The 21401-nt window shown below is 42.7% G+C and overlaps 1 protein-coding gene across 1 annotated transcript in view; it reads left to right on the forward strand.

Annotated features, from left to right (window-relative positions):
• The window catches only part of SOBP (sine oculis binding protein homolog), a 102457-nt gene that overhangs the window by 443 nt on the left and 80613 nt on the right, over positions 1 to 21401 (forward strand). The window contains exons 2-3 of the mRNA XM_054820211.1: positions 9239 to 9377; positions 11238 to 11423. Of these exons, the coding sequence (XP_054676186.1) occupies positions 9239 to 9377; positions 11238 to 11423 (325 nt within the window). The remainder of the gene's footprint in view (positions 1 to 9238; positions 9378 to 11237; positions 11424 to 21401) is intronic.

A 21401-nucleotide genomic window follows, 5' to 3' on the forward strand; every position in this document is an offset into this window, starting at 1 on the left:
TGTGATGGGGAAGGAAGCGGGGGTCCCCCCCGCCCCCCCGCCTCCGTGCATGGAAATGAAATAAGAAAGGATCTCTTGTCATTTTTTTTTTTTTTGTAGGATGCACTGAATGTGTCTCAACTCCGCCTCCTGGGCTGAAAACAGAGACGAATTCACAGGCTGCAAATCCTGTTCATTGACCAGCTTTGATTTATTTATTTAAAAAACCCCCCACACTAAACCTCTCCCTCGTTGGGCTTTTAAGCTCCTTGGGTGCCAGTGATGAGCCTTTTTTTGGTTTTATTTTTTCTTTTTTCTTTAGCCATCCCCTCAGGTAGCTGGCAAGCCCTAAAGTTAGGAAAGAAAGGGACCTCTTTTAAACACTGTATTTCTCTGCTTTTTCAGTAGCCAGCTGCAACTGTGTAATTAAATTGTCAAAGTGAAACGTTACGGTCTGAGCCGCGCATCGTTCTCGCACTTAAGCGCGGAGAGACCCCTTTTCTTTCCCTCTCGCCTCCTCCTCTGCTTTACGTGCTCGGGTTCGTCACGGCGGCAGAGGTGTTGCTGAGGGGTGGCTGTCCGGGGGCTGCTTTGGATGGAAGGGTATTTATCGTGCCGAGGGGCTGTCCTGCCTGATAGCAAGGGGTGCCAATCCAGCTGTGCTCTGGAGGTAGGGCTTGAGGCGGCCGCTCCAGATGTTAGGAGGGCTGCGATCGCACAAAAACGTTATTTCAGGACTTCTTTTATCGTTAGGTCGCTGCTCCAGGCTTGATCGGTCCTACTTTTGGTGCCCGTTTTCCACGTCTGTTTGGTTTACATCTCTAATTCCCCAAAGTTGGGAACAATGTATTGCGAGACTTCAGCTGAACTTCTTGTTGTTGTTGTTGTTTAATGTGCCGATAAAGTGACTAAAACGGCACAGTCTGACTGTGAGATAAAGCTGCTGACATTTAATTTGAATATGTCATTTATTAAAAGGCTGATTGTAAGTGGGGGACTGCCTGGAAAATGTCACGCATTCACATAGTATGTATACTATATAGGCGAGTATATAAATATGCATGATGCCTAGTGAAAATATCTTTGCTTTCCAGAGCATTGATCTCCCCATGTAAAATTAAACGGGAATGCACAATCCTCCCCCTCTCCCCTCTTTTGCACACCACTAATTTCGGATAGGTGCCCTTTCCTGCCCAAGGCAGGCGTTCTTGCTCCTGCTGCCTGTATGATGAGCATGTACACAGTCCTGCGCGCACATCAACTGGAAATGTGGACAAGAGTAGTATTAGCGGAGGGAACAAACTAACGTGTCTGTTTGTCTCTTCGGAAACAAACCGTACTGGTTTCAGGTCCCAAGGAGCAGTATTATTCTTTGCGAGATACATGACACATTGTGTTTTCGGAGAGGGCTCTGTACAGGCGCCAGAGAGTAAGAGTCATTGCTCGTTGTAGTCCCACGTAGTTTTGAGGGCTGCGGAGGTCTGTAGTATAGGGCATTGGCCCCTTAGAGCATCGCTTCATGCGATCTATATGGATTGCAGCTTTTAAGTTTCATAGGTTCTAGAATTACAAATTAGCTAATTTTAATCAAAACATGTGAAATGTTATCCTGGCTGGATATAAAGGCTGACTGTGCTGGATCCTCTGGGTTTGTTTTGTTTACTTTGGCTGCAGGCACACTCAGCGGTTTGGGAGATAGTTGTTCTTCTACAGTATAACAGATGTTTGTCTGAAAGGGTGAGGAAGAAACAAAAACAACATTGTGTGAAGGAGAAAAATTACACAATTTTAAACTAATGCTTTGGTATTAAGCACTGGCGTTAACCTTCACGTAGAGAGTTTCTCTTTTTTAATCGTGGATAGCTGCTTAAGGTTAGAAACCTCAGGATTTCAGCTGACTTAAAAATTAAAGGCGGGTAGAAAGGGCATTTTGAACCAATGTGATTTCTGGTCGAGAGTGAGATAGCTGATGGCAGAACCTTTCACAAAACACGGGCTACCTTTCAACATAAACTGTGCTATATATATAGGATGTGCTGGGAGACCGTGTTTTTAGGAGGACGGTTGGCTGCTATCATCCAAGGAGGGTAAAGAGAGGGGGGAGAAAAAAAAAGTGGTTTGAATTTTTGACTGGTCGAGTAAGTTATAATCCTGCGGAGATCGTTTACTCTTTTTTTTTTCTTTACTGATGAATTAAGATGTCTAGTTGCTCTTCATAAAGCCGAGGAATACAATAATGTAACAAATTGGTTACACTGTGCAAAACGTTTGCAGCGCAATGACAGAGGGAGCACAATGTGCCCTTGTGTAGGTTCATATCTGTAACGTTCGAACAGGCTGACTGTTTCCCTTCATCTGAACTGCTTTCATCTGGACCAGTGTAAAATAAGCTCTGGTAAGTAATCACGGCAGAGCAGAAAGAAAGGAATGTATACAGCAATAGACAGCCTAAGCTGTAAAAACTGTAACCCGAGTATCAGCAGCAGATCAGATATCAAGGCTTTAAGGTAGGGGAAATGAAAGAGATGAAGGGGAGGAAAAGACGAGAGAGGGAATGGAAAAGTCAGCTTGGAAAGTGAAGAAGTAGGAGGGCCCCCTCAGGGAAATTTGGCTCAGGGATTAGGGAATTTTATCATGGTGTACAGTGACCTACTCAGGTTTCAGCCCACGTTGGATCGAATTGCCTCCCTTTGCTAGCAGAAAGAAAAAGCACTGGTGTATATGTGATTTTTTTTTTTTTCTTTGGATAATAAAAAGGCCATTGGCACAAGTGCCTATTTTAAGTACAGCAAATGCAGGGCACTATGAATGAGCAATAAAATTACCTCATCACAGAGACTTCCTTCAAGATTTACTGTTTGATACAGTCAGGTATTTACTCAAGGAGGATCACAACACCTAACTGCTTGGTTTGGTGTCTTCTAAGAAAAGTGTCACAGCTCGGTTTTAACATGACTGGATGGATATTCAGGTTGCTTGCTCTTTCCTTATGCCGGATATTAAGTTACATTTTTGTTATCGCTAACCTAATGTACATGATGGTTATAACAAATTTTAATTTGATACAATGTTGTGTGCAAAAAGGACATGACTCTGCACAGTTTTCTGATATTACATTTCAATGAAAAATATATTCAGGAGGAACTGTTTTGTTTCGCTGTGACCTTCACAGCCTCTCTTTCTTTTTTTCTAGTTATTTTTTTTCTTTTGTCCCCCTTCCTCCTTCAGATGATACTTTCCATTTTTATTTCAAGAGGTAGCATTGTTCACCTTGCGCTTTGGAAGAAGAGTAGATAGTTATTCTGAAATTCAGTGCCGTGCCATTTCTCACTCACTGGTGAATAACAGAACACCTAATAGATCCAAAGATATCATAATCAGGGAACCCAGTGGTATTTTGAAACCAAAATATTTCTTACAGCTTAATTGATCGAAGCACTCATCCAAACTCGGTGAGAGCTTCCCCATCCATCCCTCCTCAGCTTATTTCCATTTGCCATCCCGCTGCCAGGCAGCTCAGGAGGAGCAGCTAGGTGCTCTGCAACGTTGTGAAATGAAGTTACATCCAGTACTGGATTGCACTGGAAGTTCTCCTGAACAAACAAGACAATGTATCCACGTGTCTCTGTCAGTCGAAAGGCGAGCAATTAATTTGCACTGTAATTTCACAGGGCTGCTCCATGTGCCCAAGGAGTTTACCATCTATAAATATTCTCAATAACTAATTTGTATCTAAAATTGGACTTCATTCCTGATGCCTAGAGCTTAAGACAGCCCCATCTGTTAAATAGTAAACTTATCAGAAGATCTTTCAGTTCAGTGTTTTAATATTCCCCGTTTGGCATTTAAAAGTACTACTGTCAGAAGGAGGAAAGCGGTGAAGCAGGCATAGCAGCGCTGCGCCTGGAGCGAGCCAGATCGCTCGGAGCGCTCACAAGATTCCAAGGAAACTCCTCCCTTCTCTCCTGAAAAGCAAAAAAAAGTCTTTGGGAAAGTGGAAAAGCAGACAGTCTTTATCAATCCCACGATTTCAGGACACCGAGGTGGATTTGGTTTTTTTTTGGTTTTTTTGCGGAGTCTGCATGGAAGGAGTTTTGTGGGATGGCTGCCAAAGGGTGTTGCGTTGTCCGTGCGGGGAGCCTCACCTGCCTGCGCACCGTGGAAATAGTGCTTCCCCAAGCAAAATGGGTATTACAGAACCAAACGTGTACGTGGGAGGACAAAGTAAATTAAAGCGTCAAGAGATTTTGCTTTCTGATAACCTAAAAGTCTAACCATAAAATTCAATATGGCGACACCATAAATAAGCAAAGAAAGTGAGAGCCAGTAGAAAAAAAATCCAAGTTCGTATTGTGGCTATAGAAACATTTTTATTTCCGTGGTGCAGTGAAAGTGAAAAGTGAATTTGTGGGGCTCTGCACCGAGTGGGTTATGCAGGCAAGGAAATGGAATGGAGCCACTGTGCTTCCTCCCAGATGTGAAATAAACATTCAGCAGTAAAACCTAGAAGAAAATGAGTCTGACAGACTCATTCTCCCCGGCGTTTCCTGCCTCCGTGTTTGCCAGGCCTCGTTCGGTGAAGCCAGGCCTTGCCCCCTGTGAATAAGGTTCATAGAGAAGGAAAGGCAAGAGGTCTAAGATGGAAAGAGAAGCATGGCTTAGCTTCAGAATGTATTAATTAGCAAAGATTTGGGAAAATGATGCATTGGAATGTAAGAAATCAAGCTGTAGGTGTACTGTTACGATGAAATGAATCCTAAAGCGGGAATAAATGTGATTATATTTTTACTGCCTAGGATATAAGTCAGTCTCACAAAGGAGAGAAACCACAGTCTGGCGAGTCAACACACTCTTCTTCATCTTTCCCATGAATAGGAAGCAAATTCAAGTCAAAATACCAACGAGCATAATAGTTAGTTAGTTATCCTGGCTCTTCCAGGAGGGAGGATATTTCTGTATAGCATAAGAATAGAGAAAGCATACAGTTAAAACATGCAAATTACACATTGCCCCGCAGTGATGATAAGTGATTTGGGACTTAGCAGGGGGGGAAAAAAAAAGAATTGCTGTCTATTAGGAAGGGAGGGCTTTGGCGGTGTTGTGTGACTGAGGCTGCTGGAGCACTTTGGGGCCAGTTTCTTTGGCAGGGATGAGGTAGTTGTGCTGCAGCCGTAGTGAATTCCCTGGCAGTTAGGCAGCTGCGATGGTGCGCAGCTGCACACCTGTGCTGTCGGCTAGAGGAGAGCGGGAGATTTGGCTCCGGTGGGATGTTAACCGACTGCCTGGGCGAGCTGGCAGCTGAAGAGGTTATCGGTGTTTCCGATAACCCGGCTGCTCGGTGTGCACACAAGAGGCCGAGCGTGGCGTGGCGGCGTGAGCGCAGGACACGGGGCAGGATTTCTGTGCTCGTCTTCTCAGCTCCGACGCTGGCCCACGCTGTGAGCGGCACTGGGGCTCAGTCTCTTGGTTTCCCTGCGGGGGACTGAGCATTGCCTTCTCGGCAGGGCAAAGTTAGGTTTGGCGCTGTCATACCACAGTGAAATCCACGGACCTCTGCAGGACTCCCTTTGGGTTCAGTGGGATTCGCTCTGGGCTCAAGGGTCCCAGATTAGCAGCGTGATTGCTGACTTGGGATTTTATTCATGATGGGCAAGGTTTTCCCTGGTGCACTGGTCTTTCACATCATCCCAGCCCCCTGGCAGGGCTGTGGGTTGGGGTGGCAGCCTCCATCCTGCAGACCCTCCACATGCTTTTGTGGAATGGGTCTGACAGTAGGCATGGTGCCTCTGCTGTCCTGTTCCTGCAAAAGCTTGGAATTGCGTCTCCTTGCACATCTTCCATCTGGTCATCCATCCATGCTTGTCTTCATGTCTCCTTCTCCCTGGGCTTTGGCAGGTCCATCATCTCTCAGTTCAGCTGGTTCCTCCCTAGCTTGCTTCATCACTACTTCTTCTGCTCTCCTGCTCCAACATCAGGTCCCGCATTCTTGCTTTTCTCAAGCACCGTGGTTATAAGCATCACCCTTCTTTTCACTAAGCCTTTGAAGCTTGTACATCTTCCAGTGAGCTTCTGCTCTGCATGTACAGGTTATGTATTAATCGGTTTGCTTCCTTTCCTTAACTTCATCAAGAACTGGGCTTTGTACAACCCCCACACCCCAGCCCCACATTCACACAGAGAAAAAATGTCTCTTGTTACCATATCTTGAATCTGGGTCTACCATTGAAATGGAAAGAAGGAAGAATACTTGGAAACAATGAAATAATAGTGGTCAGCTTCATGGCAGTAGCTTCAGCGAGCACATGACCTGTGCAACCATCATTTAGACTGACAGGGTGTTAGACATCACTGCAAACAGGTATTTTAGGAGTCTGAAGGAAGGTGGTGTCCTAGTTCTGTGGGTGCCCATCTATGCGAGAGAGTTGTTATGGAAGAAAACATTTCTCAGCTTTGACTGTCGGCTTGCTAAGGATGGGATCATCCTCTTGGTTTGCTACATACAAAGTGCTGCGTAATGAAGCCCTGGCTGTTAGCCACTAAAGGAATAGTATTAAGAGTGATCACCATCACTGTAATAGGTTAAGATAAATTATGAAGGAGAGTGGCTTAATTATTTTTTTATCCAAGCATCCTTGTTGAGAAATCGCAGTGTTGAAAAGATGCTTACTTTTGTTACTGCCAATATGTGACCTCATTCTGCTCTCATTGAAATTAATAGAAAAGACCCCAGTGATTTTTTTTTTTTTTAAAGAATCAAGTCTCTATTATGAATAATTTCAAAATCAAATGTATTTTTTGTCATTACAACTGTTCATTTTTGCGCATCACTCATCATGGATGGTAAAATGAGGCTTGAAAGGCACTTAAACTTTGTGCCATTACAAATCCAACCATCACTTTGACTAGATTCTGAGGAGACATACATATGTATGAATTTTCAGGGAAAAAATAAACATATATTTAGCCTTGCTTACATATTCCTTGACAAGTAATTAGAAATTACTCATTGCCTGAGTTGATCAACAGTGCAAATAAAACACAAAGCATCCACAGGAGGCAAATTTAGAGCTACTCAATTAATTTGGTTGCATAGGGTTTAAGTCAGGAAGACTTTGTCAATTGGTCTCTACCTTCCTAGATTAGTCTCTGGGGCTGCGTCTCCATGGCTGAAATTTAGCAAAGCGGGGGAAGCTGGTAGAGCTTGTCTTCGGGCCTCCGTGGACCCCGTCAGGTCATTCTGGGTGAGCTGCAGCGGCGAGCTTTTGCTCCCCATCTCCAGGTCATTTCATTGCTGGATTCCCATGGGTTAGAGACAGGGTTGGTGCATTGGGACTTTCAGTGCTAAGGGAGAAGTTTTCTAAAAAGCTTAAAAAACCCAAACAAGTAATTTTTCCCATTTTTGCTAGTATTTAAAGCACAACACCGCACCATCCAAATGAGAGCTCAAATATATATTTTAGAAACGAGCGTGTCAGCCTCATTACGCTGCATTGTACTTGTCGTTGCAAAGTGTAGTAGTGACGTAGTTCAGACGTAACAGATTGTTGTACTTACAGTGCTGACGCTAGAGGTAGAGGTGGAACGATGGTATGTTTTCCAGCAATTTGGGGCTGCACAGGACAGCCACGGAATCGAGACTTCCAGCAGGAGGTCAAGTGAAAATGAAAGGGGAAAAACCAGAGGGGAAATTAATGCTCTAAGGGTCTGCTGTGGGTTTTTGTTTTTCTTTTTCTTTTTCTGAAATGTGCGTTTTGTAGCACAATTGCACAGATGATACTCCTGGAAGAGTATAAATTGCTTGTGTTTATTGCTTATAGCCGCTTTATGGCGCTCCTTGAGTGACAGGAACACCTATGCAATCTGGAGTGATGAATGAGCCGGGAGCAGTGCAGCTCTCTGATGTTCTGGGGCAGAGTGCCTGCTGTAGCTTTGAATTCGGAAGCAATTATCATCTGATTAATTTTATTTATTTATTTATTTAAGTGACTGGAGAATGCTGTGTTCTATCATTAGACTTGCTCCCACTCAAAAATTAAGCTAGAGCAGTTACTAGACAAAAATCTAGCAACCTGCAAATTTGACACGTACCATTTGTTTTGAATTGGTGTCATATTATCTTCATTCCTTTGCTGGTAGCCAGAGTCCCAGAAGACGATGCTTATCAGGAGCATTATTTTAGATGTCAAGATCTTACAGGAAAACGAAGTTTGAAATTTGTTTTAAAAGAGGGATAATAAAAAAAGGCAGAGACCAAATTGAAAGGCTTTGTGTGTGGCTTTTTCGTTTAATTTTATAGTTGTCATACTACTTTAAACTGATCTTTGCCGTCGCAATAATTCATTAGCTGGTTTCCTTCGGTAGTTTCCTAAATCTGTAAGCTGTAGAGCTCCGTGGCACTATTTGGTTTCAGAAAGCTTTGTTGCCTGGCTGCAGATTTCTTAACTTGTTCCACTAAATCTCCTGGCTCAGTAATGAGCGTTTTCTACAGAAATATTTTTGCCACATGACCTAGAGGACGTGTTTTTAATAGAATTTGAGAGTTATGACAGTCATGTTCCATATTTTGCATTTCCATACAAACATAAAATGTAACCACACGGCTGCTTGGAAATCGGTTTGAAAATAAATATGGCAAAACTGAGAAAGGTTTTCTTAAACAAATATAAGAGATGTTTATCTGAAACATTATGGCAAAATGCTTTCATGGTGAAGAGTTTTTAAGTGGTTTGACTATGCAAGGGCTTATAACTCTGAGGAAAAACGTCTTTGCTGTGATTTTATTTGATTTGGTTCATGGGCACCTCAAGCAACCGTAATTGTGTCGGTGACCTGCTCCAGCTGAAGGGACTGTAGCGCAGTAAGACTGATTAACTACCGGTTGAAAAAAATCCTAGTTTTCTGTTATTCTCTTGCTGCAGTCTTAAATATTTTATGGCAACACAGACAAGTTTGTGTGATGAATGCATGTTAAAATATTTCTGACATCGAATGCCAGAGCAAAAGTCATAAATAACTCTCCTTTTCATTTTCTTTAAATTGCGGATGTGTGAGTCTCTGTCATAATTACATGTGCCAGTTGGAGATTTAAATGCATTACACTTTATGCACTTGACTTAAGAAATGAACATTAGTCTTTGAGGAGGTGGGCCAAACCTGACACTTCCTCGTGTAGCACAGATACGGTTCGATTTATGCAGTCCTCCCTTCCTTCCAAATGGTTATTGATTACATAAATAATGAGGTAATTTTTCTCTTTCAGAACTTTGCAGAAAACACTATGAATGAGCTCCTTGGCTGGTATGGTTATGATAAGGTTGAACTGAAAGATGGAGAAGATATTGAATTCAGGAACTACTCGACAGACGGGGAAAGCCGCCAGCACATTTCTGTTCTCAAAGGTAGTGAGACTTAATGTTTCTGTGTTCATGCAAAGAAGGATTAATATCTCAACCTGTCTGAATTGGCATGGACTGGGAAGTGTGTTCTGCTGTTTGCGTCGTGGTTGGTTTAAATGAAAATATCGGAGAGCGCCTTCTGGTAGGAGGAAGCCAATAGGGTACGAGGAAAATCACTTAACAAAATTGCTGTTAGTTGGCGCTTACTAATATATCTTCATAAAAAATACCTTTTGTGAGTCAGTTGAAAGTCATGTACCTGTGGTACCAATAAACTGCTCACAACTGGAAAAAAAGAGAGCCTTTTCTTAGCAGTGTGGCTTTCAGGAACCCTTTTGCTTTCAAGACTAAGGCTTTTAGCCTATGGCTTTTTAACACACTGAAAGATTTTGAGCTGGAATATTCACAACGCGTGGAATATTCACGACGCGTGAACATTCACGAAAGGCTCCTCAGGGATGTTTGTACTATACTGTCTTCCGCAAGTGCTGTAGAAATTCTCCAGGGGTGGAATTTGTTTGGGACGGTGCTGGATCTACGTGTGCTGTAGATTCAAAAGGTGAAGGATGGGATCCAGTCTGTTTGTTCAGCCATTCAGTTCCTCCCTTCTGACTCCTCAGCCGCAGCAAATGGGTAGGGGCTTGTCGTCAGAGTGAAGAGACGAGTAGGAAATGGCCGCATCTTGACTTACCCAACAGGAGTTTCTCAAAGGTGAGGTAAAGAGGGGGAACTGCCGCAGCTTTTTCGCTCTCGGACTGCCACACTGCGTTTGTGGCCAGCAGTATTTGGGTTTTCTTTCTGCTGGCTGGCAGCAGCACTGTATTCAGGGAGTGTTGCGATGAGTACTGATATCAGAGAGACCGGTTCTGAAGGAGAGGGGGCTAGAAAAAAGGTGGAAAAATTAGAGGTAAGATGGAACAACCTAATCGTGTTAAAATTGAATGTTTGCAGCTTGTTAGTTCTGTAGTGACATTGGTGATCAATATTTATTTTTCAGTCAAAATGCAATGTCATTAAGCCACCTTTGAAGAAACTTGTTCCTGTGTAGCAGGACTCATTTATTTATGTTCTAATAAATAGATCTTTTATTGAATGATTTGTGGCTCCAGTCTATGCCTGATGAAATTTGTGACATAGTTGGGTTTTTTTATAGACACATGACACAAATCATATGTTTTATGTACCAAACAAAGATGTTGAATACCTGTGCCAGGTAGAAATTTTTGGTGTACGCAGTCTATGGGAGGGAAAAAAGCGTGTTTCTTTTTCTGAGAGAGGGGAGGAGAGGGAATAATAAGAATTAAGTCCTGCCCCATAGCTAAGTGAGGCGCGCTAGAGAAATTCCTACAAATAAGAATCCTGAGGTGATTTGGGATTAAAGAATTAGAATAACTGTCATCATTTCATGCACACTTTGCTGTAATTTCAGTATTTTATTTCTTTTTAGGAATCCTTTCCATTACTACTACTCATATTATTGATAGAAAATTAGGAATTCTTTTATTTTTCAGTTTATGCTTCTTGTATTAGTGAAGTCACAGTACACTGAGTGTAATCACCATGCAAACAGGAGAAGTAAAGGACAGGAATAGGGTGTCATTGGTTAAATCAGGTGTACTAAGGATATGCATGACAAAATAATCTCACCTTTTGGGGAAAAAAAAAAGTTTGATTTAAAAAAAATGGAGCCTTTCTGAAGAATACTGGAAATTATCCATTTTTTAAAAGCAAAAATATCTGGGGTTTTTGTGCACTCTTCTTGTATTAGGGTAAGTGATTTAATGAACAGATTGGTGAAAGTATGTAGGGGCATTTAAGAAATATATTTGTCATGCTGTACAATGTGTTCTTTGTGTTTTACAGAAAATTCTTTGCCAAAACCAAAATTACCTGAGGACAGTGTTATTTCACCGTACAATATAAACCCGAACTACCCAGGGCTTGCCACAGGAAATGGACTTTCAGACTCACCAGCAGGGTCGAAGGATCACGGGAATGTACCTATAATTGTCCCATTAATTCCACCACCTTTCATAAAGCCACCAGCAGGTAAATCCTCATGATGATCATTTAAGAATGGTTACTGTCGTGTGTCCTGAGACTGCTAGATCATGACGTCTTTGTAAGAGGGCTGATTTCAAAATCTTTAAAAAACAGTCACAGGGAACTTTAAAACAGAGTGGGAGAGTAACTTTATTTGTTAATATTCTGCAAACGCAATGACAACAGACTCGTGCTGCTTGTGACACTCTGCGTGCTGGATTGTACGCTGAGCACTTCAACAACATCTGCTTTTAGGAAAAAAGAAAAGATTTTGTTTTCATGAGTAAAGCCTTTAAGTAAATTAATGGAAGATGATTAAATTAAAAATAGGCTTCACGAAGGAAATAGCAAAAGAGACAAAGCCATCAAATCAATATCATGTCTTTATATCAGGTTAACAAGCTCATCCTGGGAAAACTGTCTCTTGATTCTCATTGAAATCCCTGACCGTTGTCTCTTGAGGGTTTAATATGATCTTGACTCTACCCAGGAGACTGCGCTGAGATGTTTTACATTTTCATTAGATTTTTATCAGGAGTGATTTTATAACATGCCATTCCTCAGAGTTTGTGTGAAAAATGATTTATTCCACGCTGCATGCTGCGTACCATAATCTGTGAAAGTAACTGTTATGGCTACACCAGGGTGATTAATTGCTATGTTATTGTTTACTGCTGTACACGGTGCGATAAATGGTGAATTCAGATAGCGGCAGGCTCAGTCCCGCTTCTGCGGACGTCCCTGGGTGTCGTTCTGGGTGCTCTCGGGTGACCGAGACACCAAGGAGTACGGGGTGACCTGCGAGACTGACCCGAGCACGGCAGCTCCTTCCGCGCGCGGGGAGGCAGCCTGGCTAAAGAGTCCCCACTGGGTGTGAGGACGCTTCTGCAGAGGCGGAACAGCCTGTAGGATCAGGTCCCAGGTGTTAGATGGTCACCTCTGTCCTTCGTTGCATTGACAAAAGGTAACTGTAAAATACCGATCGGTCCAACAAATTGTTTGCCTGTTGACTGACAGTCGTGTGAGAGACTACAGTTGCCCCTCCCAAATTATTTTTATGCCACTGAGTTTTATCTCTAAAGAAGTGTACTAATATGCTATGAATAATTTTCAAATGTTACTCAATATGCATTCCCTGCCAAAGACTTTTCATCTATTTTATAGGATATTTGCTAATTACCAAAGCTATTTGGGCCCATTCCTGCAGCCTTTACACAGCTAAAGATCTCGGGCCATATGGGCTGGATCCTCAGCTGTTGTTGATTTGGCCCTAAAGCTTTAATCAAGGGCTTGTGCCATCCCAAGCTATTTTCTCCTCCAATCTGAGTCATGAATGAATCCAGAATGCTGAATTTGTGGTACACGGAACACAAGGCTGTAACATGCATTGTGCAAACTGCCACAGTTGCTGGATTTTTATGACATCAAACAAGCAGGAGGAGATGGAACTATGAAGTAGAAAAACAAATTACTGCAACAGTAGTTAAGGGGACACAGGGGAACCTCGGCCAAGTCAGCTGCCTTCTGTTCTTTGCCCGTCCACCTACTGTGTGTGATCCCGTGTTCAAATGGACTGGGAAGGGTAATGTGCAGAGAAGGCTTTTTGTAAATATTTTCCAACTTTAGGTTTTTAGTTCAATAATTCATAATTAATGTTTTTGTTTTACTCACATAGGGGATATGAACACGTAATCTCTGCCTCCTCTGACTTTATCCCCTGATCAGTAATGAGCACTAGATTACCGTAACTTCTGAGCAGATGAGCGTATTTATCTCACCTTTGTTTTAGAGAGCAAAGTTTGGGAAGACCGGAGGGGAGAGGAACCACAACCTTTGTGGGATTTGCAATAAGCATCGGTAGTAATTGTTTTGTTTTATCTTAGGGCGTAGGTGCCCTAGTCATGATCACCCCAAAGAGGCTGGCAAGAAATAACTGGTGAATACAAGTAGAAAAAGGAGTACAAAGGAGCCAGGGGAGCCGGCGTGCGAGGCAGTGGTCTTGGCACTGCACTTCGACACCGTTTTGTGGGTACTACATCAAAGCAGAAAACATCAGAGTGATACAAAGCCAGGCAAGAGTAACTCTGGGGATGTTTTCTAGGAGCCCCTCACAAGTGCAGGGGGCAACTTAGGAAACAGCGCGAAGGTACTTTGAGTTGAGCAGGCACATGAAAAAGACTCGCGTCATTAATTGCTAAAGCTGAAAGTCAACGTTTGCAACGTGGGGGAGACAGAGGCTACGAATGACCTGCCACAAGAGCAGAAGCGGCTTACATTTGATTGAGTTAATGAATGAAAAAAGGGAACAGGAGGGAGAAGCAGAAGGAGTTCCAAGAGAAAGCGTCAAGGTTAAAATGCTGGGCAGAGAAAGGTATCTTCGCAGCCCGTTTTGAATGGACACACATAGGTCCAGGTTATGTTACAGGCCGGAGAGAAAACCAGGTAGTGATGTGCTGCAGTGCCTGAGATGCTGAGAACTGGGATGAGTCCAGACTTTGTGCATGAATGGGTAAAGCTTTTAGATATTGTACAGGAGAAAAATCTGCAAGATTTAAATGTAGCTCAAAAGAGAGTGCCCACAGACAAAAATGTTATCTAAATCATGAACCTGAAGGACAGGAAAGATGATGGTGCGGTCCACCATTATTGAGCAAATAATATGGAGTGAGCACTCAGGGAGAAATTATTAAGACTTTAATTCTTGCTGTATTGATCTTGAGCTGAAGGGTCTGCACCAGTAAAGAAGTGTCAGAGAGACAGGCTGAGGTATTCATTTGGACAGGAGAGCAATGGTCGGGAGAGGATAAGCAGATCCAAGAAACAGTCGCGATGAATTATTAGTTGAATTTTTGCAGATAAAATTCTATAGGGATAAGAGGGAGAAGAGAAAGAGCAGAGCTCAGGGGGTGGTCATAGGAGCCTGAAGGGAGAAATAGGAAGGATTCTCTGTAAGGTGCACTCATGGAGCAATTGCAGAGGTGGAAAAAGCACTGGGGGAAGACAGCCAGGAAGCCAAGGGAAACAGGATTTCCAGGGAGGCAGGTGTGATTCTTGGTATCAGAAGCAGCTACCAGCTCGAGGAGGAGGGAGGAGTGCTGATCCTGAATTATGTCTAGGAAGCAGTCATTCAAGATTTCAGCAGGTTACATCTTCCCTGAGCGTGCTGGAAAACTTTGAACAGTGTCCTATCTGCATTCATACTTTGAATGAACAGGCTGAAACCTTGAACAGTTAACAAAATTATCTTTTTTTTCCTCATGTTTATTTTACAGTAAAGTGTGGGTTTTTTTCCTTTGGAAAACCAAATAATTTTGAGCAGTCTGACTAAAATTTTATCTCCAAGCTGTTCAGCTTTCTGTTTTAGTCAAATGAAATATTAGATAAACATTTGCTTATACAACCCTGGAAAGCATTAGACTGCTGCCTTATACAACCCTGGAAAGCGTTAGACTGCTACCTGAGCAAATATAAACAGCTCTGATAAAGGCACTGTCTCCTTGCTGTATCCCAAAATTACACCCAAAAAAGGCTGAGTTAAACGCATGGGCCCTGTGTGGTGCACTGTCTACAGGCTCAGCTTACGGCACGTCGGTGGAGGATACTAAATCCAGTCATGGGAAGCCTCCACGAGAAGGATGCTGGTTACTCACGTATGGAGACTATTTGTGAGAGCAGTCCGCTCACCTGCACCACCAGGTAGAGAGACCAGGCTCAGGCAGTGCCCAAATAAAAGGGGGCTCTACCAGTCAACAGCAGCCATCCGACCTACATCTGGAAGCAAATAAGAAGTCAGTGCAGCCTCCAGAGAGTTGGCGAAATAGTCTTCTTGTGGCTGATAACCATCCTTCTTGCCCAGCAGGCTATGTTTAGTGCCAGATTCTGAGTGATCTTCGGGGTTAGTTTCCAGTACAACCCATTGCGACAAACTGATACTAAGATTAGTTCTGCTTGGTGTTAGAGGATTATTAAAAAATTTTAAAAAATACATAGAAATTAAGAAATTACATGGAAATAGCAAGGAACAAAAAGGCAATACCCGGGAGCGATCTTGAAATGGAAATCCCACTACAGTTGTGCAGGGTGTATGGCCATAGTATGCAGCATGCAAACATCCTAACTGTTATTCTGCAGCCCTTAGTGATACCGTAAATCTGAGAGGGCACTTAGGGTGACTCTGCCCTTTCGCTCAGACAAGTTTGGACGGCTGCTGTTACATGGGATGAAGGAAGGCTAAAATCAAGACTAGTCGAAGAAGAATGCAAAACATTCTTTCAATGCAGGCGAGAACATGCTGCCTCCTTCCCCCAGCACCTGCTGGAGGCTACGGTGTCTCAGTTTCCCCCTTTTTTTTAAGAATGCTCTTTGGTTTACTTTCTCTTGTGATCCCAATGGTAGTGCCTTGGTAGGGGAGGTACAACTGCCGTTTGACGTAGCCTTTGAGCACGGGTGTCAGCAAAACCTTTCCCTTTCCTGCCTCCTTCTGTGTACAAGCGATGCAGAGGGTACGTCGGCTGTTCCGAGCACCCCAAACGAGGACCGGCTCCCTGCCGTGCTGCGCTGCGAGGGGAGGTCGCTGTCAAGGGACACAGAGGAAGGGGAGGCACAGAGGGTGATACCGTGCAGTTCACTGAGCTTTCCACAGGGGAAAAAAAGTACAAGGGAAAAATAATGCTCCCTCCGAGGGTTTTCACAAGATAATGAGCATATTTGGGAAAGGAAAGGGGATTTGAATCCTCCAACCCGCAGATCACTGCCTCTACCTAATGTTTGGTTCGGTGGTTTCCAAATGATAATGATTGGGGTTGTACTTAAAGTTATTAGGAACCAGCAAAAATGAAGGAGGACTGGGCTGGACGAACCGTATCTGATGAGGCAAAATGTCTTTAAGGAGGAGCAGAAGAGTTTCCAGTACCGAGTACCTTGTAAGATAGGCCTGTGACCTAACTTGGCGAGGAAATGTCATATTCAAATACTAAAATGAGTAATTAGATATTTTATAGAAAGGAACAAGTGATTTTCTGTGTTAGAACTTAAAGTGACTTTAGTTTGTGGGATTTTTTGGTAAATATAAGCGCACACGAGTAACTGGGTGCATCAGCAGGGCTGATGCACCGTAACACATCGGGTTAAGCAGAGTCGCTGCCCCACGAACGCTCTGGAACTGCCCGCTGCAACCTTGCTCAATATTTAAATTGTATTGGAGGAATCTGGAAGCAGAAAAGATGTTTTAAATGGTAGTTAGCAGGGTGGTAAAAATTATTTCCAAGATCATCTGTCTAAATTCACCAAGGAATTGGTTCTACGACTGCATTACCAAGAAGTCTGATTTCAGGTGGAACCCAGTGGCAATTTTCCTTAAATAAAGACCATATTATCAGATCTAATTAAGCCTATATATTGAGGAGACTTTCATTTTACTATGCTTTGGATTCTGCTTCACTATTTCCCAAATCTTATTCCAGTTGCTAAACAGCATTACAATTTCTTTAACTGCAGGTTTAGCTCTCTAATAAAAGACCACCACCACAAATCCTATAGTTGCTACTCTTCAAATTCTTTCTCTTGTTTTCAGTTTGAAACATCATCTAATTTACCCTGATCCTAGGGTTATTAGTGCCTGTGTTTTAAAATGCCAGCGGTTGCCAGGATGCCTGCCCCATCTAGCCCGCTGTTGATGTCTTTTGCTCTCTGTGGAGGGCCAAGTGTTTCCTTTGTGCTAAAAAGAAAATCACAAAGTCCACGTATGCACTTTAATAGCACAGATTAAAAATACACAGGGAGTTCCCCCCCCCATTAGCTGAAATAGGTGCTTTTTTGTTTGCATGTTTAAAACCTGCCTAAATGCCGGCTTTTATTTGTGTTGTGTGTTCAGTCCTTACTGAACTATGCATGAGAATGTGCCTCAACTCATACACAGAAAATGTAGGCAAGCCGTGGTTCCCCAAAATGATTTTTTAAAAGGAGCTGGGACGCTGCTTTATTGGCAGAGTAGTGAACTTCAAGAGACTGGTCCTTAAAAGGAAACACATTGTAGAGCCCCTGAGGCATTTCCATAATGATGGTTGCAGCAGCTTTCTATTGTCAGCCCTATTTTTTAATCTTCCTCTCGTAATTACTTTTGCCAAGGTACTTTTTGTACCTTAAGTTCTTCACCCCCCCTACCCATCTATTTAGAGGATCAACACTTAAGTGCTGTCACAAAGGAGGCTGCAGCAATGTCTCAGGAGTTTTGTTTGTTCATTTTTTAGTTTGTGATTAATCAGATAAAGCATCTCAGATGTAAGAAAAATGACTGAAACAGTTCTTCTGCCTTGCTTGGGATCATCAACCTCAGAAACTGCTTTGGGGTAAAAAATCCAAATACATGCTACTCGTTTTTCTTCGATGGCAAGCTGGGGTTTTGGGAGCGGCCAGTGGGTAACTCAGAATTAACCATTGTGAAATCCTGGCAGGTCCCAGTGGAAACAGGGAGCCCTTATCGTTAATGCTGCAAATCCTAGAGTCAAGTTAACATCTAATTTCTTTAAAAAGAAAGTTTTGCAGCTTTTCATTAGAAATTAGTAGTGAAAGCAGCTAAGATATTTAAAGATGTATGCCATGTATGAGCACAGTTCTCAGCACGGGGTAAAAGGGCTGTTCTAGCTCCCCAAAAAACCCTGGGATCCAAACTGCCTATGTGAGGGGGTGGGACACAGCAAAGAGGAGAGAAAGGAGAACAGAAGGAAGCAGTAGTGGGGAGACATGGCTGCTGATAGCTGTGGAAGGAAACTCACATGCCAGGAAGAGATGGGCTGCGAGGAGACACTGATGAGGGATGGGATATCAAAATATTTTCTGTATCAGATCACAGATCCAACCACAGCCAAGGCCCGGTTTCACACAGGCTCACTCCGTCCGGGGGATGTACCCTTTGAGATCTCAATCCCAAACCCTGTGCCCCTGTGGTCTTCCATCTGCACAACGGGACTTCTTCAGTACTGCAGTTGGGCGCCTTCAGGAGTGATAGTTTCTTCTTGCCAGAAGAGCTGAGCATCTCCTGCTGAACTTCTTGCAAGGAACTGTGGAAAGCAAGGTTTTGACGTGCTTGTCCAGGGATCATCATCATCTGCAGGATCAGAGCTCTAGCTGCATTTAGTTTCACCCAAATTCTTGCAACTGGAGTTAAAGTTGAAAATGCATATTAATTAGTTCAAAACAGCATTAGTAGAATATTGCAGCCTAAAAGCTAGTAAACTGATCAGGATTTAACTCCAGAATTGTAGGGATTTTAGGATCATCCTGCTAAACACTGTAGGCCATGCTGGTTTGCTTAGATAAAGGGAGAGAGCTGTACTTGATGGATTTACTCTGTTGTACTCGTTGCCTTCCTTCTCTTCCCCCACCTCTCCAAATTATGGTTCCATATAAGATCGATTAGTCTAAACTGCTGCTTGTTGGGTTTAAGAGGAACAATTTTCTGCAGCTCCTTCACACTGGTTTGAAAGGAAAAAAAACAACCAAACATTCTGCTTAATTAAGACCTAAAGAGGCGGTGCAAACTTTTGATGATTAATTGAAGCATGCTTTAGACTGATGCATATTTAGTTATTATAATGTGATAATTTTATCTTGTTATACAAACTGCTCCCTTTGGGAACATGATTTAACACTGCAAACACTCTGTGTTTATTGCATTGTTCATTATGAAAAATACACAGGCTAAAAACCACAAGGAGATGTATCTGAACAGTATCTGTGCGGCGGGTGCGGGGAGTACTTCTTCCACCTGTAATGACACAACCCAGGGGCAGAAAAAACACAGTATTGGAACTCCCACAGTAGCTCTACCTATGAATTGTTGAGAACTCGGAAAAGCAGAGGCTGGAAATTCAGATCTTGTACTGTATGTGGAAGGAATATGTCTTCCTATTACCTGGTGTAATTATGGAAGACAGCCATACGGATGTTCTGCTGACAAGTCTCCTGTTACTATTCAGTTGTCTCTGTGCCAACTCCTCTTTGTCTTACCTGTGTGAGTACCCACACTACCCGTCGTAGGCGTGACAGATCCAAGAACATGCTAAGCACATTGCAAGAGCAGGTCATAAAGTCGCAAGCCCAGATGGAGAAAAAAATACAATTGTTAAAAAAATATTTTCTTTCACTTCAAAATGATCTGTACCAGGACTTCCAAATGTTATTTTTGTACTTTACAAACATGTGTCAGCCTAGCTATGTGAGTCCTGAAAGTGATGGTGAATGATCTTCCTAAGAAGAGCTGCTCCAGCGAGAGCTCACATGATGGACATCGGCATGCTGTCAGGATGAGCTCATGTTACTCAAGCGGATATGCTAAGCTAGACTGCCAGCAAAAGTTTGTCTGTGAGCAAAGGAGAACATTGCCGATGTAGTATACTGATGTAATTACTGTGGAGAAGCTTTCTTAGTGCAGACCTAATCAGAAAAAGATTAGAATAAAGATTCAAGACAGATAAGCAGTCTCAAACAACGGGATTTGAACTTCCCTGCTTTCTTGTTGCAGTAGGTTCTTCTTGCTGAGTGCTCTAGGGACGTGGATTTGATACATTTTCCTGAAAGGAGGACTGGAGTCTGGTAAAGTGATTTTTAAAGAATTTGGCCTTACAAAAGAAGGGTCTGTGAAAAAGCAAGAGGAATCTTATCTTGAATGGAAGATTTGACTTACTGGTCTTGGATTATTCCAGTTTGTGTTTAGCAAAAGACAGCGATTAAAGCACCAGCCTTTGGCATTCCTTATTTCACATAATCTTAATTATTTATTTAAAGTTATTGCTTCCCACTATTGTGGATTGCAATGGTAGAAATACAGGGACTATTACTTTTCCATTGATGTTGCAGTCCTCTTTTTCGGTCACTAAGCTTAAAACACAGTAATGAAACATCCCTATTAGTTATTTTCACAACTTCTGCTCAGATCTCTACTGCAACCAGTGTCAAGAAGGAAAGCTCATGATCAGGTTTGGACCTTTATCATTGTCCCCAGCTGTCATCCATACCCATAAGCCATAGGGCTTGGTTCTGGTCCTTTTCTCTGCTGTTCTTAGCTTCACTTGAAGCTAAAAGAAAGGGGTTGATTTTAAAGCAAATATTCCTCCCACTGGGCTGCATAGGGCTTTTGTTGATGGTCCACAGGGAATTAGTCACATGATTTTGGATGTTTTCTTTTTCCACCTGATGAATTACATTACAAGAAGTTAGAGTTGCATCAAAAATTTACTTGGGCAAACCTACACCTGAGGGAGCAAGGGTGACTTAAAAGTGACATATTAGTGTACCTTTCCAGGAAGCGCATGCTCTGAAGTACTGTTGTTTCCTGGCTGCTTTACATGGCTATACTTGGCTAATCCTTTTGTAGCCATGTTTCCAAGTCTTTTAAATGGAAGAGGCATCTAGTTTTATTATTACTGTTACTATTAAAAGGACTGTATTGTATATGACCATTTGTTGATGACTGGGGGAGAAGGGAGTAGAAGAGAGAAATAAATCAAGTTCTCTGTATTTAGGCAGACTCTTTCTCTCCTTTTCTCCCTTCCTTCCTTCAAAATGATGAACATTTTGATTAATATTGATGATGCCTTCTGGATATCAGCTGTCTCTTCCTGGAGGTGCTCGAAGTAGTTTGTGGACCATTCTCTGCTGTTTTATTGACTGTCAGATCCATGGACCACAAGCGAAGCAATGCTACTTCAAATGATTCCCTGTGAGGTGGTTGTGAAGTTCTGCTGGTCAGGGCATGGGAAGACAGCAACTTGACAGAGTAGGTGGCTTTCCCTCTCCTCTGCCAGGGACTTAGAGGAAGTCTTTGGCAGAAGGAGGTGGATTGAGGCTTACTGTCCTGCATAACCTCCTGCAGAGATGTGTGTAATGCGGCTCTTCCATGTGAACAGTTGTTGCTGCTGCTGGGATGCTGTGTAATTGAAAATGGACAATTGTGTGGTCTTTCTCATCACCCGTGGGAGACAGTTC

This window comes from Grus americana, chromosome 3 (genome assembly GCF_028858705.1).
Source record: "Grus americana isolate bGruAme1 chromosome 3, bGruAme1.mat, whole genome shotgun sequence".
In the NCBI taxonomy this organism is placed as follows: domain Eukaryota; kingdom Metazoa; phylum Chordata; class Aves; order Gruiformes; family Gruidae; genus Grus; species Grus americana.